We start from the raw sequence: 22,790 nt of genomic DNA, 5'->3' as shown, positions 1-22,790 counted from the left end.
CCGAGTGGGATGAAGGCGTTTCTTTCTACAACCTCTGACCCCCTGCCTCAGTGTCCCCATCCTGCCTCAACATCTCTCCCCCTCATTTTTGATAAGTCATTTCAAGTGGACAGAGAGTGAGCCTCCTCTCTCCCCACACAGACCTGCAGTGGCAGAAAAGTTAAGAAATACCCTGAAGGGGGCAGAGCGATAGCACAGTGGGTAGGATGTTTGCCTTGCATGCAACAGACCAGGATTCACTCCTCAGCATCCCATAGGGTTCTCCTCTAGTACTGCCAGGAGTGATTCTCGAGTGTAGAGCCAGGAGTAACCCCTGAGTGCTGGCAGGGATGGCCCCAAAACAAAAACAGACAAACACAAAAACAGAAACAAAAAAAGAAACAGCCTGAGCTCCATACTGTGAACCCCAACTCCAGTCTCACATCGGGATCCCTGACCTGCCTTATGTGTTGTGGCCCTGACGGATGCAGCGGCCTGGGACAAAGGCTGGTTCCTTGGTCATGAGGGTGTCCAGATGTGGGTGACTTGCAGGAACTTCCAAGAACAGAACTGTCAGTCCTGTCCCCACCCAGGGCACCTTCCTCGGTCCCTTAAAGAAACTGGTGGCATTGGTGGGACATTGGTGATGGGAATGTTGCACTGGTGAAGAGGGTGTTCTTTACATGACTGAAACCCAACTACAATCATATTTGTAAGCACGGTGTTTAAATAAAGATAATAAAAAAAATAAAGAAGCTGATGGCATCTGGGGATCAGAAAGGATAGTGAGGAAGAAGACAGGAAAGGGAGGGTGGAGGGGGATGCCCAGTGCTGGGGGTTGCCACGAGGGACCCCTGAAATCAGCTCGAATTCCCACCCCAGAAGGTTCCAGGCTTTGGCCCTTAGCCCTCTCCTGCTCCTTAACCCACGGGAGGCCAGGCCGGAAACGCCCGCGGGAGCGGCTGCCTCCCAGTAAGTTGTAAAAACCAGCCCAGACACAACATCTGGCCACACTTCAAATACTTCCCCATCTAAAGCAGGAGCTGCGTGTCCCTCCAGTAAATCCAGCCATGTGAAAAGACGCCTTTGCTGGCTGGCTGACCCCAGGCACCCTACTGGGTGTGTTGTGGGGGGGCCTGGCCACGCCTCTGGGCTCCCTCACTCTTTAAATAGCCGGATCTACATTCCATTCCCTTGTAAGATCAGTTCAGAGCCCAAAGGCTGCTGGGGGAGCTGGGCAGACAGCCTACCGGTGGCCAGACACTGGGGCATCACGGCCCAGGGTTGGCCTGAACCAAACTCCAGCACCCACACACCATCGCTGCTCAGGGTGCAGCCCTGCTCTGTCTGCTGCTGATTTTCATCTCCTTTTCACCACCCAGCCTGCGTCTGACCCCGGTACCCACCAAGATCTGGGGTCCGGCTTCTGTGTGGAAGAGTGTCTATCCATCAACCCTAAGGAGTGACTCTTGGAGACCATGGCATACTTCTAGGCCTCCAGAGTATTCAAAGGGAGGGGGTCCCAGGTCAACAATCACGTGAATGGGGACACAGGAAGGAAACAAGGTGGAGGGGCCCTGGACAGGAAGGTAGGCAGGCAGGAAGGGGCGTCGCCAGGTCATGGCTCCAAGTCCAACTCATTTCATTCATGGAACCTCAAGGGAGTCTAACTCGGAACCCCTGGGATGTCTTGTAACAGGAACCTTGGAATAGCGGTTAGGGGTCTACGGACAATCCCTTCCTGGATGTCTCCTGGGCCCTAACCCCATGGCCAGTGCAGAGGCCTTGTACATAAAAGAGAAAAGCATAGGGTCAGGGGGTTCACTGCCTCGTGACTGAGAGCCCTGACGGTCCTCCACATACAATCTTTACTGTTCAGAGACAATGAACTTGTGAAGAAGAGCAACTACCAACAGTTAAGTACTTATCGAATGCTTAATCAAGCATAAGTGGGATTTGACATCTTTACATCATTTTTGTGTTTGTTTTTGTTTTGGGGCCATACCTGGCAGCGCTCAGGACTTACTCTTGGCTATGTGCTCAGAAATCACTCCTGGAAGGCTCAGGGAACCATATGGGATTCAGGGGATCAAATCTGGGTCCATCTGGGTCGGCTGCGTGCAAGGCAAACGCATTACTGCTGTGCTATTGCTCAGGCCCAATCTTTACATCTTTACAAGGGAGGCCCTGAGTGGTAGTATGCTGTAGGGAAGGGGTCTCAAACTCAATTTACCTGGGGGCCGCAGGAGGCAAAGTCGGGGTGATCCTTGAGTGCAAAGTCAGTAGTAAGCCTTGAACATTGGGGGGTGTGACCCAAACAACTAAAACAAAACAAAACAAAACAAGATTCCTCTAGGGCAGGGCCACAAAATGTTGTACGGAGGGCTGCAAACTGCCCACGGGCCTTGAGTTTGAGACCCCTGCTGTAGGGCATTTGCCTTAAATGCAGCTGACCCAGGACCAACCCGGGCTTGATCCTGAGAACCGCCGGGTGTGGCAAAAAAGCCAAAAAAATAAAAAATTAAATGAAAAATAAAAGAGAGGCCCACTCGAGCCTGCCAGGAGTGATTCCTGAGCATAGAGCCAGGAGTAAACCGTGAGAACACTTGGGTGTGACCCAAAAACCAAAACATAAATAAATAAAGCCAAAAAATAAAAGGAAGGTGTGTGGAAGAAGAAGAGAATGCAAAGTCTCTGTGGATTGTCTTCCTTTGGGAAACAAATACAGGACCCCCCCACCCCCCACTGCCAGGGTGTCCCATGGGGTGCCAGTGTTCTGGTAATTAAAAATTAAGTCTTTAGGGCCCGGAGAGATAGCACAGCAGCATTTGCCTTGCAAGCAGCCGATCCAGGACCCAAGGTGGTTGGTTCGAATCCCGGTGTCCCATATGGTCCCCCGTGCCTGCCATGAGCTATTTCTGAGCAGACAGCCAGGAGTAACCCCTGAGCACCGCCGGGTGTGACCCAAAAAAAAAAAAAAAAAAACAAAACAAAAAAAATTAAGTCTTTAGATCGCCTTTTCCTGCCTCACTCAGACTATCAACTCTAGCTAAACTTATTCATTTCTTGGATGTCTTTATATGCAGCATGGAGGAAAGTGGCCCTGAGCCTGCCTCCCTGCCTGGAGCCCCAGAAGCCAGAAAGGAGGGAGGGTGCACCCTGTTTGGGCTCCGTCCACACCTGACTTGGGACTTCCATTTCCGGAAAGAGAGTTTCCGGCACATGGTACGGACTGCCTAGAAAGTGGAGCTTGGGGTGAATCTGAGAGAGCTGCCTAGCTCTCAACCTCCACAGACCTTCTCCCTGCCACAGGGGCCTGGCACCCTGCAGGGACCCCAATAAGAGGGTTTGGCTCCTTTTTCACAGCCAGGCCTACCAAGGCTCCCTCTCGCTTTTGTGGCCCCAGCAGTGAGTGGGGGAGACAGGCCTTGACCCCTGCCCTTCCCAACATCCACTGACCCTCATTCACAGCCCAGCAGCACTGGAAGTTCCTTTGCTCTGGGTTAAGCTTCAACCTGTGCCCAAGTTAGCAGGGGTCATAGGTTCAAGCCCCGTGCCAGACAGTGAACCCTTGTGAGTGGTGTCGGTGGAGGAAAATGAGGTACTAGCAGGTGTTGAAGGCTGTGAAATACCCAGAGCAGCCATCATAGCACCCCTGGGGGATGATTATGGTCTAAGGACTCCCCCCACACCTCCCACAGTGGCTCTGGAACTTAGAACGTCCAGCTTCCCAGGACTGGACAGAACTTGGGGAAACAGGCTCAGGAGAAGTGACTTAAGTGAATTGCCAACTCCACCCCCCAATTTCCCTTGGGTCCCCCCTACCCCTACTCTACCCTCCCCCAAGATCAGGCTCCTAGAGAGGCCAAGCTGGACTGATTTTAGAGAATTCCCCACACCTCTGGGTCATGGTGCTTTGAGATGCAGATTCCTGGGCCCACCAATAAAGTTTTGTTTCGCATTTCCCCACAGTGTCACAGAGCAGTGGGCGTAAATGTGTGCGGCACCCACTTAGGCCCTGCATCTGTGATCTATTCCGGGGAGGCAAAGGTCGCCTTGGAAGAACCGGGAGGGAGAGATGAAGCTTTGCTCACCCCAACCCCTATCAGGCCGGGGAAGGGCTGCAATGGGGCAGGCAGGAAACCAGACTCGGAGCCTAGGTGATCCCCTTTGCCCTCAGCCTGAGTTTCCACCCCTGGACATTTGCTCTGGAAACCTCGATCCCTGGGGCCATGGAGCAATTTTCCTCTGGCTCTGGAAGGATCCGGTTCTAGAAGGATTTGTTGTCTTTCTCTTTCTCTCAGAAAAGAAAACAAGAAGAAAAAAGAAAAGGGAGCCAGGGCCAGAGTGATAGTTAGTGGTAGCACAGAGGGGAGGACGTTTGCCTTGTATGTGGCTGACCCAGGTTTAATCCCGGCATTCCATAAGGTCCCCCCAACCTCCAAAGCCTGCCAGGAGTGGTTCCTGAGTGTAGAGTCAGGAGTGATCTCCTGAGAGCTGCCAGAGCTATAGCATAGCAGAGAGGGCGCTTGCTTTAAACGCAGCCAACCTGGGTTCGATCAGGGCATCCCATCTCTGACCATTGCCAAGAGTAATTCCAGAGTGCAGAGCCAGGAGTGAGCCCTGAGCACCTCCAGGTGTGGCCCCAAACCAAAACCAAAACCAATAGAGCCAGAGCCCCACAAAGGCCATAGTGGCCTGAAGCTGGGGTGTGACTTCTCAGGGTGTACCAGGACACTATCCACAGTGCCGTGGACCCCAGATTAGCCCTCCCTGAGAGCAGTGGGGGCCCAGACTTTTCGGGCCGGCTGGGCCACAATATCATTTGTTGATCTTAGCCCGATCGAGCTCATGATTTCCTCCCGGTTGCCATGGCCCCGGACAGACAACACGGCCGGTGCTGGCCAGCGCAGCTCATTTCTTTCAAATATTCCTGCAATTGGACTCCGACCATGTTTGGGTGTCTGGACTGACTATGAACTAATTGCTCTGTCTTCGGCCCCTTCCCCAGCTGCCCCCACATGCTTTAACGTTCAGTAAAGCCACATTCTTCATCTGGGGAGGAAGAGGAGGAGCAGCAAGGGGAGGGAGGACGCAGAGGCAGAGCTGTGTATCCAAGACTCAAGCTACCTGCTCCCTGCCCAGAGGCCGGCGGCTGGCAGGGGTGGCAGGGAATTAACGGCAACCGCATGGGCGTTGGCAGGAGGCTTTGACTAAGACAGTCCATCCCCGGGGAACCCTGCTCCCCTACAAGTCTCCAGAGTACAAAGGCCCTATTTTCCCCTAAACTCCGCCCCCCACCGCCTGACCCCACTCCCCCCATCTCAGGTGGCCCAGTTCCAACTGTAGCCCAGACAGGGAGCGTCTGTCCGGCAGTCAAAACCTAACTCCAGACCACCCCTGAGTCTGGGAAGGAAGAAGGGGAAACCCAAGGTCCTTCTCCCCAATCTCTGCCTGGATCTTCGCTTTCTCAGGAAGTTGGTTCAGGAATGTTCAGCCATTTTCCAGAAGAGCAGCGTGGGCCTGCAGACTCACACACACGCGGGCCCAAACCCTCCTTCCCGAAGGTTCCTGCTGCCCACCCCATGCCTGCCTGGGCGGGCGCCCCGAGGGCTGGCATGCCCCCATCACAGCTGGCGAGGGCAGAGGCTGCTGCCAAGCGCAGGCCAGCCAGCAGCGCGGAAGCGCTTCCCTTCACCCAGCAGCTTTTCCAGAGAAATCGCTGACACAGTCGGCGAGTCTGGGCTGTGGCCCTGGGGACTGTGGCTGCTGGTGGGGGCCTGGATGGGACCTAGGACAGGGAGAAGAGGGGTGGCCGGGAATGTGCAGAGGGAGGAGAAGCTGGTCCCAGTGTCTCCAGGCCAGCACCCCGCAAGCTTTTCGAATGAGAAATGCCCCCCAGGGGCCCAGCCCGAGACAATTCTTTGGAAAGGAATCACGGGTATGATGATATCTGGTGGGGCTCTTGGCTTGTCCTTCGCCTTATCATTCACCATCTCCTAAACAGGCCCAGAATTTCCATCTCCTGTGCTGCCACCACCACCACCACCCCCACTCAGCTGGCTGGCTGGGTTCACTGGACAGAGTCAGGGACAGATCTGGACGGTGGGGACCCAAGGACATAGGGGCTTAGGGGCTGATCTGGGGAGTGGCCTTCGCTTAGGTCTTCCAACGTGAGTGCATGCCTCCCTCCAAGCAGCAGGCTTGGCACTGATGAAAATTGGGGGGCCAGGGGTGCTCCTCCAGATTATCCTCTTCCTCCTCCTTCCCCATCCTGGTGGGGGATCACGTCTTCTTCATTCGCTGGAAACTGTGGGTGCTGGAACTGGAGGGGCCAGGTAGGATAGGCCTCACCTCTTTTTTGTTTTGTTTTTGCTTTTTTGGGGTCATATCCGGTGGCACTCAGGGGATCCGTATGGCTCTCTGCTTCAGAAATCCCTCCTGGCAGCCTCAGGGGACCCTATGGGATACCTGGGATCGAACCCAGGTCAGCTGTGTGCAAGGCAAATACCCTCCCCACTGTATAATAACTCCAGTCCTTTTTTAATTTTGTTTTTTTTGGGGCCACGCTCAGCGATGCTCAGGGGTTACTTCCTGGCTCTGTGCTCAGGAATCCCTCCTGGCAGGCTTGGGGGACCTTATGGGATGCCGGAGATCAAATTCAGGTTGGCTGTATGCAAGGCAAAAGCCCTCAGCACTGTGCTATCCGGGCCCTGAGCCTCACCTCTTTCCCTCTCTCCAGCACCCCCTTCCCCAATGGCACAAAAGGACTCCAGAGGGGGCTTGTATTTTAATAAAATCCTTTATTCGGTTAGTTCATCCACCATCATAAAATAAAATGGGAGTTTCCAAACTGTACAGGCCTCGTGACTGGGGCTGAGAGGAAGGAAGAGGGGGAGTGAGGGTCTGGGCTGGGGTGCAGATACCAAGCCCAGATGACACCCAGTATTGGTGGCAGGGCGGGGAGGGGAGGTCTCAGATGTGACTCCACCCCCCCTCAAGGGCAATATTCCTTCATCAGAATGCCCTCTGACTGGACATGGGGAGTCCTCCAGGTAAAGTACCCATCCTCCCCCCAACCCTCAAAATAATAAGGGGGTAATTTAATCCCTCACCCAGTCTTGGCACCAATGTTGTGCTTTAAAAATATATATATCTATTCCACTGGAAGACTCATTTTTTTTTAAGGTACCCTACAGCAGCTGTTGAAAAAGATCCTTCTTACGGACAAATAGATAGATATGTGTATATATATACATATATATATTAGCCATTTTAAACAAATAAACCATCTATTGTACCTAGACAGAATGCACTGAAGTCGAATTCTCAGGTAGGTGTGACTTCAACATTCAGTGTGAGGCTTCCCAGAAGGAGGCTGCTGGGGGCTGCTGAGTTGAGGGGGCATTGGAGGGACTGTGGGCTTCCCTGCCCACTGCCCCCTCCCCATTCCTCCTGGGGCTCTGAGTTGTGTGGGGGAGACACAGCCAGGGTGGGGGTCTTGAGTTGGCCTTGGAGAGAAGAAAACTTCCTCTCTGCTCCCTACCCTCACTGCCTGCCCTTCTCCCTTCCCAAGACCCTCATATCCCCCTTCTTAGCTCAGTCCTTCTGGGGAGGCAAGAACAGTTGGGGTGCATAGGAAATCTCAGTTCAGCGATGCTTACCCACTGGGAAATGGATGAATCCAAGGGAGTCAAGGAACAGGGGAGACCACCCCCCAGACTCATATTGCACATGGGGCTGAGGGGCCCCGGGGTCCCCACTCAGGACACCTGGGACACGGAACAGACGCTGAGCAGGAGGGGCTGGGAGCCACTTCCTGAGGGTGCATTGGGGGGGGGGGGAATGGACAGGACACCCGTAGGTGGCAAAGCGACAAGGCGCTGGGGAGACGGGTGAGGGTACAAGACAGCTTGTCTACCTGGAATAAATAAACAGCGTTTGCTGCTGTGGGAAGAATAAATACAGGATTAGACATAGGCTGGTGATTAGCATCTGGGGGGCCCCCAGTTGGGCACCTGCCACTCCCCCCTCCTCATTGAGTTCCAGATGGCCCGGCCTGCAGGGCAGCTCCTGAGTCCCCTGGGTCTGCTCCCCGAGACCCCTGTTGTGGGGGCCCCCCCAAGTCAAGCTTCCTGGGGAGCCGGGGGAGGCGGGCTGGGAGAATTGGGCATGCAGGTGGGTTCCTGCTGCTGTGGGTGGGGGCGTCTGTGTCCGAGTCCAGCAGGGGTGGCCACGTTGCTTCTCCGGGTGTCACTGGTACAGGAGGTAGGCCTTGAGCGGGGCAGGCAGCGGCAGTGCCTGGATGGCCGAAGCCCGCTCCTTCCCCAGGGCCAGGCGCACGGAGCGGCGGCACAGATCCATGAGTGGCAGCGGCTCGGCTGATGGCGGGGGAGAGACAGGACAGGGGTCAGCACCACGCTTTGGATGGTTTTAGAAGGGCCTGCCCACCCGCCATCACCACCCAGCTCTGTCAAACTCAGCAAGGGCCTCTTCAGCCGCTGCCTGTGTGTTCCTTCCATCCTCTAAGGTTCTGGTGATGGAGATGGATGGATGGATGGATGGATGGATGGATGGATGGATGGATGGGTGGGTGGGTGGATCAGGGAAGTCATGCTTCATTCCCATCGGACAACGGACAGCGGAGGGGCAAAGTCAAAGCCACCTGTTTGAGGCCTGCGCCCAGGTCAAAGCAGCAGAGCCCCTCCGGGTCCCCACCCAGACCAGCTTCACACTCTCAGAGCATCCTGGTCCCCTCTAACTGGTCCCAGTTTCCTCGTCATCTCTGGAGACACCCTGGCCAGATGCTCCCCAAAGCATCTGAGCGTAAAGATGCAGCTGAGCGTAAAGATGAAGGCAAGGGAGTTAGCTCAGGCTGGGTCCCCCACAGGCAGAGTCACAGGGGTGACTTCCCCTTTCCCCTCTGGGAAGGGCCTCAGTGTCCAGTAGAAATAGAGGGGCCCCCACTGCTGCTGTGCCCGGACACTGGAGAGGGCCTCTGTGGCAGCTGACAGGGTCTGACCACCCTTGGCCCACCTCAGCGTCCCCACTTAATAAGAGAGGCAGGTGGGTAGGGCAACTTCAATTCTGGGCATCCATGAGGTAGTTTACTGACACCTGAGTGGAAATACGACTAGGCCCCTGGTATCCAAAGGTCACCTCAGTTCTGGGGTCTCAGTGACACCCTTTGTGTCCTCAATGATGTAAAGTTGTGTAATGGTCATAGGACCATGGTACAAAAAATCTTGGAAGGCTGGGCCAAGAAGGCCCTGAGAACATCTGTCTGGGCCTTAGGCCCCAGAAAGGCTTCCCTAGGGTGCCAGGATGGCTGGAGGGGCCCCCAGAAGCTCATCTGCAAATCTGCCAGGTTCCTTGACTGAGCCGCACAGGGCGGAGACCAGACGGCAGGAAGCGAATGGAGCTTTGAGGAACTCCAAGTTTCATTGTTTCTGGGGGCCTGATGGAACATGTAAGACCCCAGCACCCCTGCCAGACAAATTTCAGCACCGCTCAGCTCAGTCTGGGAGCTTCGTTCAGGTGCCAGACGGAGCCCGGGGGTGAGACATTCTCAGTCTATGCAGAACAGAATCACTTGGGGTGCCCCTGGACAAGCCCCCTCTGTAAGCGAACAAACAGGAAGTGCTCCCCAGTCACACACAAGGCTTCTCCACCCCCTGCCTAGCCACAGTGTCCTCCTGAGGGGGGAGGAGGAAAATGGGAAGAAGCACTTGGGGGGAGTGTCAGGCATTGCTGTGGATTCTCTTTTCCTGGCCCAGGGCTCGCCCCCCGCCCCCCCAGATAGCCAGCCTAGTGGGATGGATTCTAGAAGGTGGTGGGGGTCGGATGGTCGGATGCCTTCTAGAACTTTTTTTTTTTTTTTTTTTTGGGCCACACCCGGTGATGCTCAGGGGTTACTCCTGGCTATGCGCTCAGAAGTCGCTCCTGGCTTGGGGAACCATATGGGACACCAGGGGATCGAACCGCGGTCCGGCCAAGGCTAGCACAGGCAAGGCAGGCACCTTACCTCTAGCGCCACTGCCCGGCCCCGCCTTCTAGAACTTACATCGGCAGTTCTCACAGAAAAGGGCAAACTACAGCACTGGGCTCCGAACCTGCCACTCAGGGAAGGAGACGGCCAGAGCCTGGAGCCAGTCTGGGCATGATTCAGAACCAGTGCTCAAGGGGTGAGGTCCCCTCATGATGTTTCTGCGACTGGTGCAATCAGACTCCCTCAGAGTAGGGCTGGAACAAGGGAGGAGGCACTGTCTAGGTGCCAGGCCTCCAGGAAGATGGGGCCTTCCCTGAAGTGCATAGATGGCAAATGTCATCTCACTTATTTGAAGCATTAGAGGATGCTGAGCTGAAGGGAGGCTGCCCCATCAGTCATCATCAAATCCATCTGACAGACCCTGACTGTACCCTGGGACCCCTGCCCAGGGCGGGGACATTTATTATAACTTGGGGACCTAGGAGCTGCCTGGGGGTCACTACTCCTGTGGCCCCCAGAAACGTGGCCAGTTCTCTCTGCTTGGGCTCTGGTTGCAGTCCTGGCAGGGCCTGGGTCGAGGTTGTGGACTTGCGATGGTCCTGTCCGGCCTCATGCACTTGACCTCTGATAGGGGCACACCCCAGGACCCTGCACCCCACCCCACGGTACCCCAGGAAATCTCAGCAAGGCTCACCACCAATTGTGGGGACTCACTGACCCAGCACCTGGCCCTGACACTACAGCTACCGATGGGGCAGGTTTCGCCATTCCCTGTTCACCCAGTGACTGTGGATTCCCTTATTGTCACCGGAGAGACCATCTATCTCCCCACCTAGGTCTGGGCCACTTGCTCAGGGTGGTTGGTCCCTGCGACTGAAGTTTGTAGGCTGCTTGAATGAAGCCAGACACAAGGCAGGGGACAGAAAAGGCAGTGACCCCAGATGAAATGCCAAAGACCCGGGGCCCTGGGACAGACCCCTGCATGTCTGCTCATTGGGGTGAGGCTGGGGGGCTGCATGGCCACAGCTGGCTTCCATCCCTGGCCCAGTGCAGCCTCATCACCCTCTGCTCACCTGGGCTGTAGGTGGGGTGAGATCCAGGTGGGTGCTGGGCCCACAGCAAGAGTGGGGCCAGGGGGCAGAGCTCAAGGGAGGAAGGAAAAGTCCAGAACCTTTTGTTTCCAAGTCTTGTCATTAAGCAGCCACAGAACCTCTCCCTGAACCCCAAAACAGCACCATTGCACACCATGCTTCCAAGGGGCCTATAAAGCCCTCCTCTCCCGTTATCCAGAGTGAAGGGAACTCAGCCATCTCAGCACATTTGAGATGTGCTTTTGAGGCGTTCAGATCCCAACCCTGAATAATTCCCCTCAATAAAAATGTCCCAGGGGACAGGCAGATGTCCCCAGTTCCAGGGGAGAAAGGACCCTGGCACTCTCACATAAACAGAGATCAGGGGTCCCCAAGGCCAGAAACCCCAGTTCAAATATGCCCAGGCACTGTGCTAGGATTTGGTTATGTCCATCAAATCTGTAGGCAGGGGCTGGAGCTATAGCAAAATGGAGGGATGTTTGCCTTGCACACAGCTGACTTGGGACTGACTCGAGTTCAAACCCCGGCATCCCATAGGGTCCCCCAAGCCTGCCAGGAACAATTTCTGAACACAGAGCCAGGAGTAACCTCTGAGTGTGCCCTCCACCCCCCAAAAACCCCAAAGGTATCTCCAAAAATCAACCAGGTCTGTCAAAGACCATCCATCCATCTGTGCATCCACTTGATAACCCAATCTGTCCATCTACACCTGCTTCATCTCTCCACCCACCAACCCACCTGTAGCTAATTGCCTTAAACACACACCCATATATCTATCTACTAGTAATTTACCCATTCATTCATTTATCTATCCATAATACATATATACTTATGTATAAGTATTATATATATTATATATAAGTATATATATAAATTATATATATAATACATATATACAATCATCCATCCAGCCCAGTCATCCTCCCATCATCCATCACCCATCTATTCATTGAATCATCCATCCATCCACCATCCATCCACTTTCCATCCATTCACCCATTGGTCCACCCACCGTCCATCCATCAATCTACCCACCATCCATCTATCCTTTATTCGCCCTATCCATCCATCCATCCATCCATCCATCCATCCATCCATCCATCCATCCATCCATTCATCCATCCATCCATCATTTCATCTATCCACCCACTAATTCATCTATCCCTATCTATTGGTATTCACTCATTTACAGAGCTAATCATTCAACCATTCACCCAATCATCCATCTACCCATAAACCCATCTAATCATCCAGCCAGCCCAGTCATCCTCCTATCATCCATCCATTCATCCATCACTCATCTATTCATTGAATCATCCATCCATCCACCATCCATCCATTCAGCCATTGGTCCACCCACCGTCCATCCATCAATCTACACACCATCCATCTATCCTTTATTCGCCCCATCCATCCATTCACCATCCCTCCATTCGTTCATTCATGAGTGATCCCTGCTAGAATCTAGGCCAACTCTAGCTAGAATCCACCATTTCACCAAAGGCAAGAGCTGCCTCTAGAATTTGAATATCTTAGAGGTCCACTCAGAGACCTCAGCACCCGACCATAGCAGAAACACTTGGCTGGTCTCAGCCAGGATCCTGGGGACCATTAGGACACCTCCCGACAGCAGAGGGGACACTTACGGTCAAGCCCATTCAGGTAGCGCATCCGGATCTCACAGTGGCCCCAGACCGCGCTCACGACGGGGTACAGTTTTTTGCCTTTGAGTCCCCGGAAGGCCACTCCCATATACTGTCCATCCACGATGAAGCTCAGGGTCCCATCGTCCATGTCCAGGGCCACCAGGAAGGAGTCAGGCACGATGAATGTCTCCTCCGGCTCCAGGAAGGCAGGGTACGTTTTGCTTGGCTGGTTTTTGCCATCGTGGTAGAGCCGGTTGCGCCCCAAGTCCCAGCCCCAGGACTCGTGGTTGTTGCCCACGAGGGTCGTGTAGCCAACAGAATGCAGGGGCGCGTCAGCTGTGGCCACCCCCACCACGGCGTGTGTGCCCCGTTGTCTCATGGACCACGTTATCTGCCACACATGGAGCCCACGCGTGTAGCCCACCTTGCCCCGGATGGCGTCTGTGCTCTGGGCCACGGGGTGCCGGTGGAAGATGAGTTTGTCATTGTCTTTTACGAAGACATTGAGGGAGCGGTCATTGTTGTTCCAGGAGTGGCGCAGTTGCACGTCGTAGGACACAGGTGGCATGTCTAGTAGCAGGTCCAGCCGAGATGGCTTGCAGTAGTCCAGCCCCTGCAGGTCCTGCTTCAAGGGCTGGTATGTGGGGTCCCTCATGTCCACGGTCTTGATCCCTCCGGTGACCTTCTGACCCATGTTGGCCCTCGGCGTCCCCTTTCCAGCAGCCCCGAGGCAGACTCATCAATCGTGGGCCTCTCCCCCCAGTTATCTCACCAGGCCCACCACCACCCACCCCAGCACGGGACTCGGGGCACTTTGATGGGCCAGGAGAACTTCAGTCCTCAGCACCGCCTGCAAAAGGGAAGGAGAAACAGACGGGTGAGCAGGGCTGTAGGGAGATGGGGAACCCTGGGGATTCTGGACATGGTGCATGTCCCAGCTGCATAACTCTGGGGACCCACCACACCGACATGAATAGCCGGAGACTTGGTGCAGCTGGGAACAGGACTTTGTGCTCGAGGGGGGCTGATTGCTTCTTCTGTCTGTAGCACTGAGATTGGGGGTGGGAGAACCTAAAGGATGGGGGGCCCAGGAGGAGGAGCGATGTCATAGTTTCTGTCTGCTCCAGGAATGACAATGTTTTTGTTTTTTTTTTTTGGTTTTTAGGTCACACCCAGTGGCGCTCAGGGGTTACTCCTGGCTCTATGCTCAGAACTCGCTCCTGGCAGGCACAGAGGACCATATGGGATGCTGGGATTTAAACCACCGTCCTTCTGCATGAAAGGCAAACGCCTTACCTCCATGCTATCTCTCTGGCTCAGGAATGACAATGTTACCGAGATGACAGGGCTAGCAGGAGAGGGGCACTCTGCCATCCTGACCTCAGGGGCTGGCCTAGTCATTGGGAGGCATTTGGGTTTCAGCTGAAAGGCTTCTTGTCACCCCACTAGCTGGTTGGAGGGCTCTCAGATGGGAGTAATGAGGAACACAGGGGTCTCAGACCAATCAATCAGAGCCCAGAACCAGATCCTGGGGATGCAGAGCCACAGGGGAGTCCATGGTGGGGTACTGGTGGCTGTGTGAGCCAGAGGTGCCACGACCATAAGGAATGTGGGACCGGAGAGCTCAGAGGGCCTCCCAGAATTGGCTCAGTGTTGTGGGGTGTGGCCAGAAAGGAGAGAGCACGTGCCCATTGGGGAAGCGAGGAGCCTGGGACCCTTGTGTCCTGAGGGGTACCCAGGCCAGTACAGCAAGGGGCTGGGGGAATGAAACACTTCTCCATGTTTCCTGGCTCCCCAACCTCAATTCCTCCCAGACAGGACCCCAGAGGACAGAGCTGCGGCTGGCTCCCAGCAGAAGGGATGCCCTCATCTCTCAGGGTCCCTCCTCCCCTGTTCCAGAAGCTCCTCATCTCTCCCCAGCCAGTACCCTGGAGCCCAATGCAAAGCTGAGATGGAGCTGGGAACCGCCCTGATTCTAGAATGTTCTGGCGGCTCTCATATCCTCACATCCGGGTGGATGTCGAAAGGGCAGTGCTAATGTGTGGCTCTCAGGCCCATTAGTTAGAGAGCATCCCGGAAACCTCTGGGAACCCCCTGGGGCCTGCTGGCCAGGTGAGAGGTGAGGAGAACTGGTCTGGTGAGAAAACAGGGTCCTGGGAACTGGTCTCAGCAGCCCTCCCATCCCTACAGGCCCCTCCTTCCCAGCAACTCTCGGAGTTGGGGGGCTGCCCCAGCCACCTCCACTGAGGGTCATTCTGAACACCCCTGTTACCTATTGTGCCTGCCCTGTGCCCAGGTGAAGCTTTAGCTGGCACATCCAGTACTGCCAGGGATGTTCTGGTGACCTCTGGAACAGCACCCGATTGTAGGGCCCATGCACTGCCCTGCCCGGACTGAACAGCCAGACCAAATGTGGCAGGCCCCCCTGAATACTGCCTGAGAGCCCCCCTTTTGCTGGGGTCAGTAAGCAGGTGGAACCCCCTAGAACCTCTCCCACTAAGGCCCCGTCTGGCCCATGACACTTTGGGGGTACAGTCAATGTATCCTGGAGCCCACACCTCTCCTCAAAAATCACACCTGTCCCATTTATCTGTGCCATCTTTGGGAAGTTGGGGGGGGGGCTGGGGACAAAAGTGTGGGTGTGGTGGGATTGCGACAGCCCAGCGGGGACCCGTGCGCTCAGCCCCTCGGAGCTCAGTTCCCCTCACGAGTGGCTGAACCGGCACAATCAGACCATTGTTTGGCCCCAAGATTGGGCAAACGTGCTTCAGGATGTGAAATGAGGTGACAGTTCTTACAAGGTCCTTTCACCTGAAGAGCAGAGCAGCATGCCACCCCTCAAGTCCGTACCTGTCCCCCACCCCAGCTTCCTGCCCTCCCAGGCCTTGCAGGAGCCCAGGGACCCTAAAATCTGTTATTACAGCAGCTCCCACCTCAGCCCTGCTGTCAGCTAATTAGGGGGTGGGCCGGCTTTGTAGGGGTGCCAAGCCTGGCCTGGGAGCCCCCAGCACGGGGACAAGAGACCCTCACACATTCTACTAGCCCTCTCGAAGGGCAGGGAGCAGCTCACTGTGAGGTTCTCCCTCATTTTGGATAGGCAAAGCAGGTCCTGCCCCTAGACTCATCACCAAGTCCAAATTTTCCAGAACTTTCTGGAAAGCTCTGAGGAGTGATTTGGGGGAGAAGATTCCACCTAACCAGCGCTCAAGTCTTGACCTCAGCGGCCCAGAAGGGCTCGTGCGGTGACTCCAGTGAACAGACACTGATCACGCCCAGCTTTGGGGGGCACTTGAAACGGGGTTCACTTCCACAAGGGAGCTGGTACCCATGCCCACGGGCACCATAGATGAGTCTAAGCTGTGGCCTCGGGTCCTTCCCAGCCCTACCTGATGATGGGGTGGCCCCGGAGGCAGCTCCTAGGATAGAGGGACGGTCACTCTGGCCGGAACTTGCCACTCCCTCAGCACTCAGACCTCTTCCGGGGAGACAAGCCAACTGAGACAGAGGCCCCGGGGCACCCCCTGCCCTGGAGGAGGAGGAAGGAGGCTGACAGGAAGAGACTTAATGTGTGCACAGAAGCTAGGAGATGTGGAGAGTGGGGTGCCCCTGAGTGCACCTCAGAGATCCAGGCAGGGCACCCCAGCACCCCACACAGATTGGGAAAGGCACCTACGTGCTACCAGTCCACGTCAGCTCCCCTCAAAAGACCAAGTGCACCCACCGACCACTCAGACACTCCAGGAAGCAGAGCTGCAGCTTAGGGGGTACGAGGCAGGGTCAGGCAGTTGGGGGCAGGAAGGCTCCAAGCCCTGCCTTGACCTCAGAAACTGTGAGTAAAATCAAAATTGTGCAGATTAGACCCCCTTAAGTCCAGATCAGTGCAGCACGGAGTCCCCCAGAGCCGAGGATGAGGGTGGGGACTATTAGAGAATCGAAGCTTGATGACCCCCAGCCTGATCTCCACAGAGAAACCAGGATGCAGTCTTGCACTGGAAAGAGTCCTTGGGTTCTGAAGGATTCGAGCACAGTGTGTTCGAGCCACAAATCCTCTTCCCAGAGAACTGCTAGGCTCAGCCACATTTGCAGTTGCTTCCAGACTTTTCTCTCTGGCTTTGAAATGTTTTAAGGGCAGAGCCAGAGAGATAGTCCAGCAGAAAAGGTGATAAAGTGCTCGCCTCGTACACAGTCGTTCGACCCAGATTCAATCTCTGACATCGCGTAGGGTCCCCTGAGCACTGCCAGGAGTGATTCCTGAGTGCAGAGCCAGGAGTAACCCCTGAGCACTGTAGATATGGCCCCCAAACAAATAAACAAACAAAAAATGTCACAAGGGCTCAACCACGAGGAAGCTTCAGGCAGAAGTATGTGAGGACAAGGGCCAGACAGCCTAGGAGGAGAGGAGCTGCCCCAGGGCTGTCTCAATTCCTGTGTCAGAGTTGTACCCCCACCCCAAGGGTCCTGATCTTGGGTTCATTAAAGGTGGGGTCTAGAGGTCTAGAGGGGGCCTTGCGAGGGGAACAGCCTCCCAGCACTTCCTACCATTGACTCCCCATCAACTGACCACACTTGAACTCAGGAATCCCCTACACAAGGGTCCACTTTATGTCAAAGACCAACCAGCATCTTTTTGTTTATGTTTTTTGGGGGGTCACACCAAAAAACTGACATTATGTTCAGAAATCATTCCTGGGGCCTGGAGCAGTGGCACAAGTGGTAAGGTGTCTGCCTTGCTGGCGCTAGCCTAGGACAGACCGCAGTTCAATCCCCCGTGTCCCATATGGTTCCCCAAGCCAGGAGCAATTTCTGAGCACATAGCCAGGAGTAACCCATGAGCGTCACTGGGTGTAGCCAAAAAAAAAAATCATTCCTGGCAGGCTCAGGTGGTACCCCGATGGTTGATCTGATCCCTGGGTCTGAGACCGGAAGAGGAGGCACTGGCCCAGGTGTGAGAGAAATGTCTGGTGCAAATGCTGCACCCAATAATACCATTTATGTGAGAGCTGGACAGGCAAGTCTAGACACAGAAGTGGTTTGCGGGCCCCGCCAGGTCAGGGAGACGGGGTGTAGGTGGCTGCTGTGAAAACACTCCAGAATTGGCTGTGCCATGAGGGGGATAGCCTGAGAGAGGCACCCCTAATGTGAAATATCAGAGAAATATCAGCATGACCAAGAACGAGAGAGAGAGAGAGAGAGAGAGAGAGAGAGAGAGAGAGAAGAGAGAGAGAGAGGAGGAGAAAGAGAGAGGGAAGAGAGAGAGAGGAGAGAGAGGGAGAAAGAGAGAGGGAAGAGAGAGGGAAGAGAGAGGGAAGAGAGAGAGGAGAGAGAGGGAGAGAGAGAGAGGAGAGAGAAAGAGAGAGGGAAGAGAGAGAGAGGAGAGAGAGGGAGAAAGAGAGAGGGAAGAGAGAGAGGAGAGAGAGGGAGAGAGAGAGAGAGGAGGAGAGAGAAAGAGAGAGGGAAGAGAGAGAGAGGAGAGAGAGGGAGAAAGAGAGAGGGAAGAGAGAGAGGAGAGAGAGGGAGAGAGAGAGAGAGAGAGAGAGAGAGAGAGAGAGAGAAAGAGAGAGAGAGAGAGAACACCAGTCTGGGGCAGGGGCAGCTTGCTGACCTGGGGTCCCCACCCCACTAAGCCCCTCATATGTGGGCAGCAAGGCATCTTCTAGAACTCATTGCTTGGCACCCAGGTCTCAGCTCCTCGCCCCCCCCTTTTCTTCCCTAAGAATAAGCACAGAGCTGCGGTTTGGCAACCCCGCCATCTCCACACGCCACCTACAGATCAAGTTTCTCTAGAAGATTCCGGCATGCGCACCTGCTTCTATCTCTCTGCCGGGGGTGCGGGGTACAAGTGCATGGAAGAAGAAAGATCACAGAGACCCATGCCCCATGGGGTCCCCGGCTCCCCATTCCCAGAAAGTGCTAGAATTTCATCTTTTTTTTTGTTTTGTTTGATTTTGGGCCACACCTGGTGACGCTCAGGGGTTACTCCTGGCTATGCACTCAGAAGTCACTTCTGGCTTGGGGGACCATATGGGACGCCGGGGGATCAAACCTCGGTCCGTCCTAGGCTAGCGCTGGCAAGGCAGACACCTTACCTCTAGCGCCACTGCCCCGGCCCCTAGAATTCCATCTCTTTGTAGGTGCAGTCATAGCCCCAGGCCTGCTCCGGTGGCAGGAGGTGACGGGGACCCAGGGTCTACTCAGGCTGTTGGTGACTGTGGTACCACTGAGTGCTGGTACCCAGCAGTGCCCACTAGGAAGGCAAGGCAAAGCAAGTCACCCCAAATCCTGCACCTTCTCCTGAGGCCTGTTTCCCTCCCTCCCAGCTCACGCCGGGACCCCCAAGGCTACTCTGAACCTCTGATTCCAGGTACCCCAACCCTCTGGGGCTAGGAGAATCCAGGGGGTTACAGAGGATACTGAGGCCCATGTAGGGTCCATGCGTTCCTGTTTTCCAGAGCCCTGTCCAGAGATATCACCAGGACCCACAAGGTTACCCTGGGGCTCCCTGGGACCCCTTCTTTGTTGCTTGGTTCCTGAACATTTCCATAAGGGAAACTGATGGAAGAACGGAGTGCCCAGTGGTCAGTTTGAGGAAAGAAGTCTTGATTCTGGGCTTGGGGGACGAGGGGGTCCAAGGGGTGGGGAGGATCCTGATAAGAATCAGGAGAGTGACAGTGTCCAGAAGTTGGGCTTACCATGCTACTGTCATTTCATATAACATAATTATTTAGGTTTGGGAGCCACACCCAGCAGTGCTCAGAACGTCCTCCTAGCTCAGTGCTTACCTCTTAGAGGTGCTTATATGCAGTGCTGGGGGGAATCACACTGGGGGTCTGGGGCCAGAGCGAGAGTACAGAGGGGAGAGCACTTGCCTTGCATGCAGCTGACCCAGGTTTGATCTCCTGCACTTCACATGGTCTCCCCTTCCAGCCCGCCAGGAGTAATCCCTAAGTTCAGAGTAGGGCAAAACCCCAAAGTACCACTGAGTGTGGCCTACCCAACTAAACTGGAGTCTTCTGCTCACCCTTACCTTCTTTGGAGGGGGACACACCCAGTGATGCTCAGGGGTTATTCCTGGCTATGTATTCAGAAATCGCTCCTGGCTTGGGGGACCATATGGAATACTGGGGGATCTGTCCTAGGTTAGCTGCATGCAAGGCAAATGCCCTACCGCTGTGCCACCATTCCAGCCCCCTGTCCTTACCCTCTGGTGCCATAATTCCTAATATATTTTTGGTATTCCTTATTCTGAACCAAATTCAGTGCTGGAACAGAATTGCTTTCATCTTGAGCTAGAGAGAAGAGTCCTCAGAGTTCTGAGATGCCTTTCACACAGGTGAAAACAAACTTTTGTGACCCCAGGCTCATCCCCAGGGACTGATAGCCCTGGGTCACCCCTCCTGCATCTCCCCTGGGCATGCCCTTCTTTCTTTCTTTGTTTATTTTTTTTTTAGTTTTTGGGCCACACCTGGCGGTGCTCAGGGGTTACTCCTGGCTGTCTGCTCAGAAATAGCTCCTGGCAGGCATGGGGGACCATATGGGACACCGGGATTCGAACCAACCACCTTTGGTCCTGGATCGGCTGCTTGCAAGGCAAACGCCCACTGTGCTATCTCTCCAGGCCCAGACATGCCCTTCCTTCTTTAAGCACCTCCAGGGCTGGACTCCCCCAGCCCCGCCTCCAGAGCCCCCAGTCTGGGTTTCTCCTCTCCTGACTGTCCTGGGCTTGGGGTCATCAGAAGGATTTTCAAATTCTCGTGAGGTCACAGGACACTTCCAGCCTCAAGAATCAGAGCGCACTCACTGTGGGATCGCCCCACTGAGGCGACACCAGGTCCCCGCTGGGTCATCTTAGGCGCCAGCTAACAGCATCACGGTGGCCCTAACACTCCGCAGTGCTGAGCCTGGAGGGAGTTGGTGCTCTCACAGACAGCATCCCCAAGGACTAGGAGAAAGGAGCCAGGAGTCAGGACAGAGCAGGCCAGGGAGGGAGGGAAGGTCCTGTGAAGGGGGGGGATGAAGGCAAGGGGGAGTCACGGAAGAGTTGGGGCGTGGGAACAGGAAGTGCGGAGACTGGGGGAGCATGCTTGGCGAGTGGTTGGGAGAAACCGCCTGGCTGGAGGGGGCAGGAAGGGGAGAGGATGAAGACAGACACCCCAGCTGGGGAGCTTGGGAATCTGTCCTGGGAGGGGACCAGAAGCCAGCGCAGGACATGGAGACACACAGGCTGCACGACTTCCTCCCAAGTACCCCTCCAGGTGCTGGCTTGGAAATGGGCTCAGGATGCAGCTTGGACCAGAGGTTGGGCAGATCTGCAGGATCCAGAACAGAACTCAAAGTGGCAGCACCCCCATGGCTGTCTGCAGGCGGTGCCTGAGCTTATCGAGGTCTTGGGCAGGAAGAGGAGGGGTAAAGGTTACTCGACTCAGCCTTCACACCTGCAGTGACAGATGGGGCTGCAAAGGGAGCACAAGTCTCTGGCGCCCGAGGGTTCTGTCCCGCACCTCTCTTGCACCATCTAATTAGGCCCTCCTGTACCAAGTTTCTTTCTGTCACCCACCACTACCAAAAAAAGTGTCTTTTTCCTGCTGAGAGCAAGCTGTACCCACATATAAGCGGCAAGACTCAGAATTTCCAGCACAAATGCCTCCCCAGGAATCACCAGGACCAAACCACATCGGTGGGACAGTGCATCAGGGAAAGGTGGTATCTCCTGTAATGGCACAAAGGAAAACCAGACCAGTGTGAGTGAGGTCCTACATAGGTCATCCACTCTGCTGCATCTCAGGCCTTCAGGGGTACAAGATTGAGGCCTCCTGGGGACCCAGGCTCTGATAATTTGAATTTGTATGGCTCAGCAGCCCCCTAACAGTTGTGTCTGACCAGGGTGGAGAAGAGAAGTGGCCTCATGTTTATCTAAGGCTCCTCAGAGAGGCCAGAGAGATAGCACAGAGGTAGAGAGTTTGTCTTGCATGTGGCCAACCAGGGAGGGACCTGGTTCAATTCCCGACATCCCATATGGTCCCCCAGCCTGCCAGGGGCAATTTCTGAGTGCAGAGCCAGGAGGAACCTCTGAGTACCGCTGGGTATAGCCCAACAACCAACCAACCAATAAATTAATCAAATTAAAAAAATAATAAAGATTCACAGAACAAGGGGTACTGGGAGGGCAGTATCTAAACAGCACCTGCCATAATAGAGTCCTGTGGCACCCCTGGACCCCCATCCTACTGCTAGACACAACACAAAGAGGGCAAGTAGGGGCCGGGCGGTGGCGCAAAAGGTAAGGTGCCTGCCTTGCCTTCGCTAGCCTTGGACGGACCACAGTTCGATCCCCCGGCGTCCCATATGGTCCCCCACCCAGGAGCAACTTCTGAGCGCATAGCCAGGAGTAACCCCTGAGCGTTACCGGGTGTGGCCCAAAAACCAAAAAAACAAAACAAAACAAAAAAAACAAAAACAAAAAAAAACAAAGAGGGCAAGTAGGCAGCTTGGGACTGAGCCCAAGGTGAGAGATACAGCCCAATCCAGAGGCCACAAGTTTCCCCAAATTCATGGCAACACCTAGAGGGTGTGGCAGTGGCCTATCCTTCCACCAGACTCACAAGACTTGGGGTGTCTGGAACAACAGTTTAGGGGCCTCTCACCACACCTGGAAGTCCGTGGTCACTGGTGGTGTGGGAGGATCTGGGGGAGTCCATCCCACCTCCGGGCCCTTCCAGTCTCCCTTTCTGCTGCAAGCATCCTGATTTTGGGGAGGAGATCAGGAGGAAAGAGGTAGGAGGAGCTGGACAATCAAATCCTCCATTGGTTAGTTGATCATCTACATAGGAGAGCTGATTGGTCAGTTCCACAAACCCTCATCAGCATATGGAATGCCCTGGTGGTGTCTGACCAATCAGAGAGCAGAAACAGTCAAGGGGCAGGGATGTCAAGTCACAGTTATGGGGATTGGGGGGCTTCCAGTGAGGGCATCACAATATGAATAGGCTCTCTGATTGGTCATAGGGCCTAGCGATCTGATTGGGTCGTAAGTCAACAGCAGAACTGGCTAAGGTTGGGAACAGAGAATTTATAAACTCTGGTTAAAGC

General features: G+C 54.9%; 1 protein-coding gene across 1 annotated transcript in view; it reads right to left on the bottom strand.

Moving 5' to 3' along the window:
• Window positions 1-8,086: 8,086 nt before the first annotated feature.
• Window positions 8,087-22,790, bottom strand: part of SPSB1 (splA/ryanodine receptor domain and SOCS box containing 1) — a 37,780-nt gene continuing 23,076 nt past the window's right edge. The window contains exons 2-3 of the mRNA XM_049775387.1: window positions 12,705-13,554; window positions 8,087-8,360 (exon numbers count right to left, since the gene is read on the bottom strand). Of these exons, the coding sequence (XP_049631344.1) occupies window positions 8,233-8,360; window positions 12,705-13,398 (822 nt within the window). The 5' untranslated portion in view covers window positions 13,399-13,554 and the 3' untranslated portion in view covers window positions 8,087-8,232. The remainder of the gene's footprint in view (window positions 8,361-12,704; window positions 13,555-22,790) is intronic.

This window comes from Suncus etruscus, chromosome 6 (genome assembly GCF_024139225.1).
Source record: "Suncus etruscus isolate mSunEtr1 chromosome 6, mSunEtr1.pri.cur, whole genome shotgun sequence".
NCBI lineage: Eukaryota > Metazoa > Chordata > Mammalia > Eulipotyphla > Soricidae > Suncus > Suncus etruscus.
The sequence above is the reverse complement of the archived record's forward strand: the minus strand, read 5'-3'. Positions and strand labels throughout refer to the sequence as shown.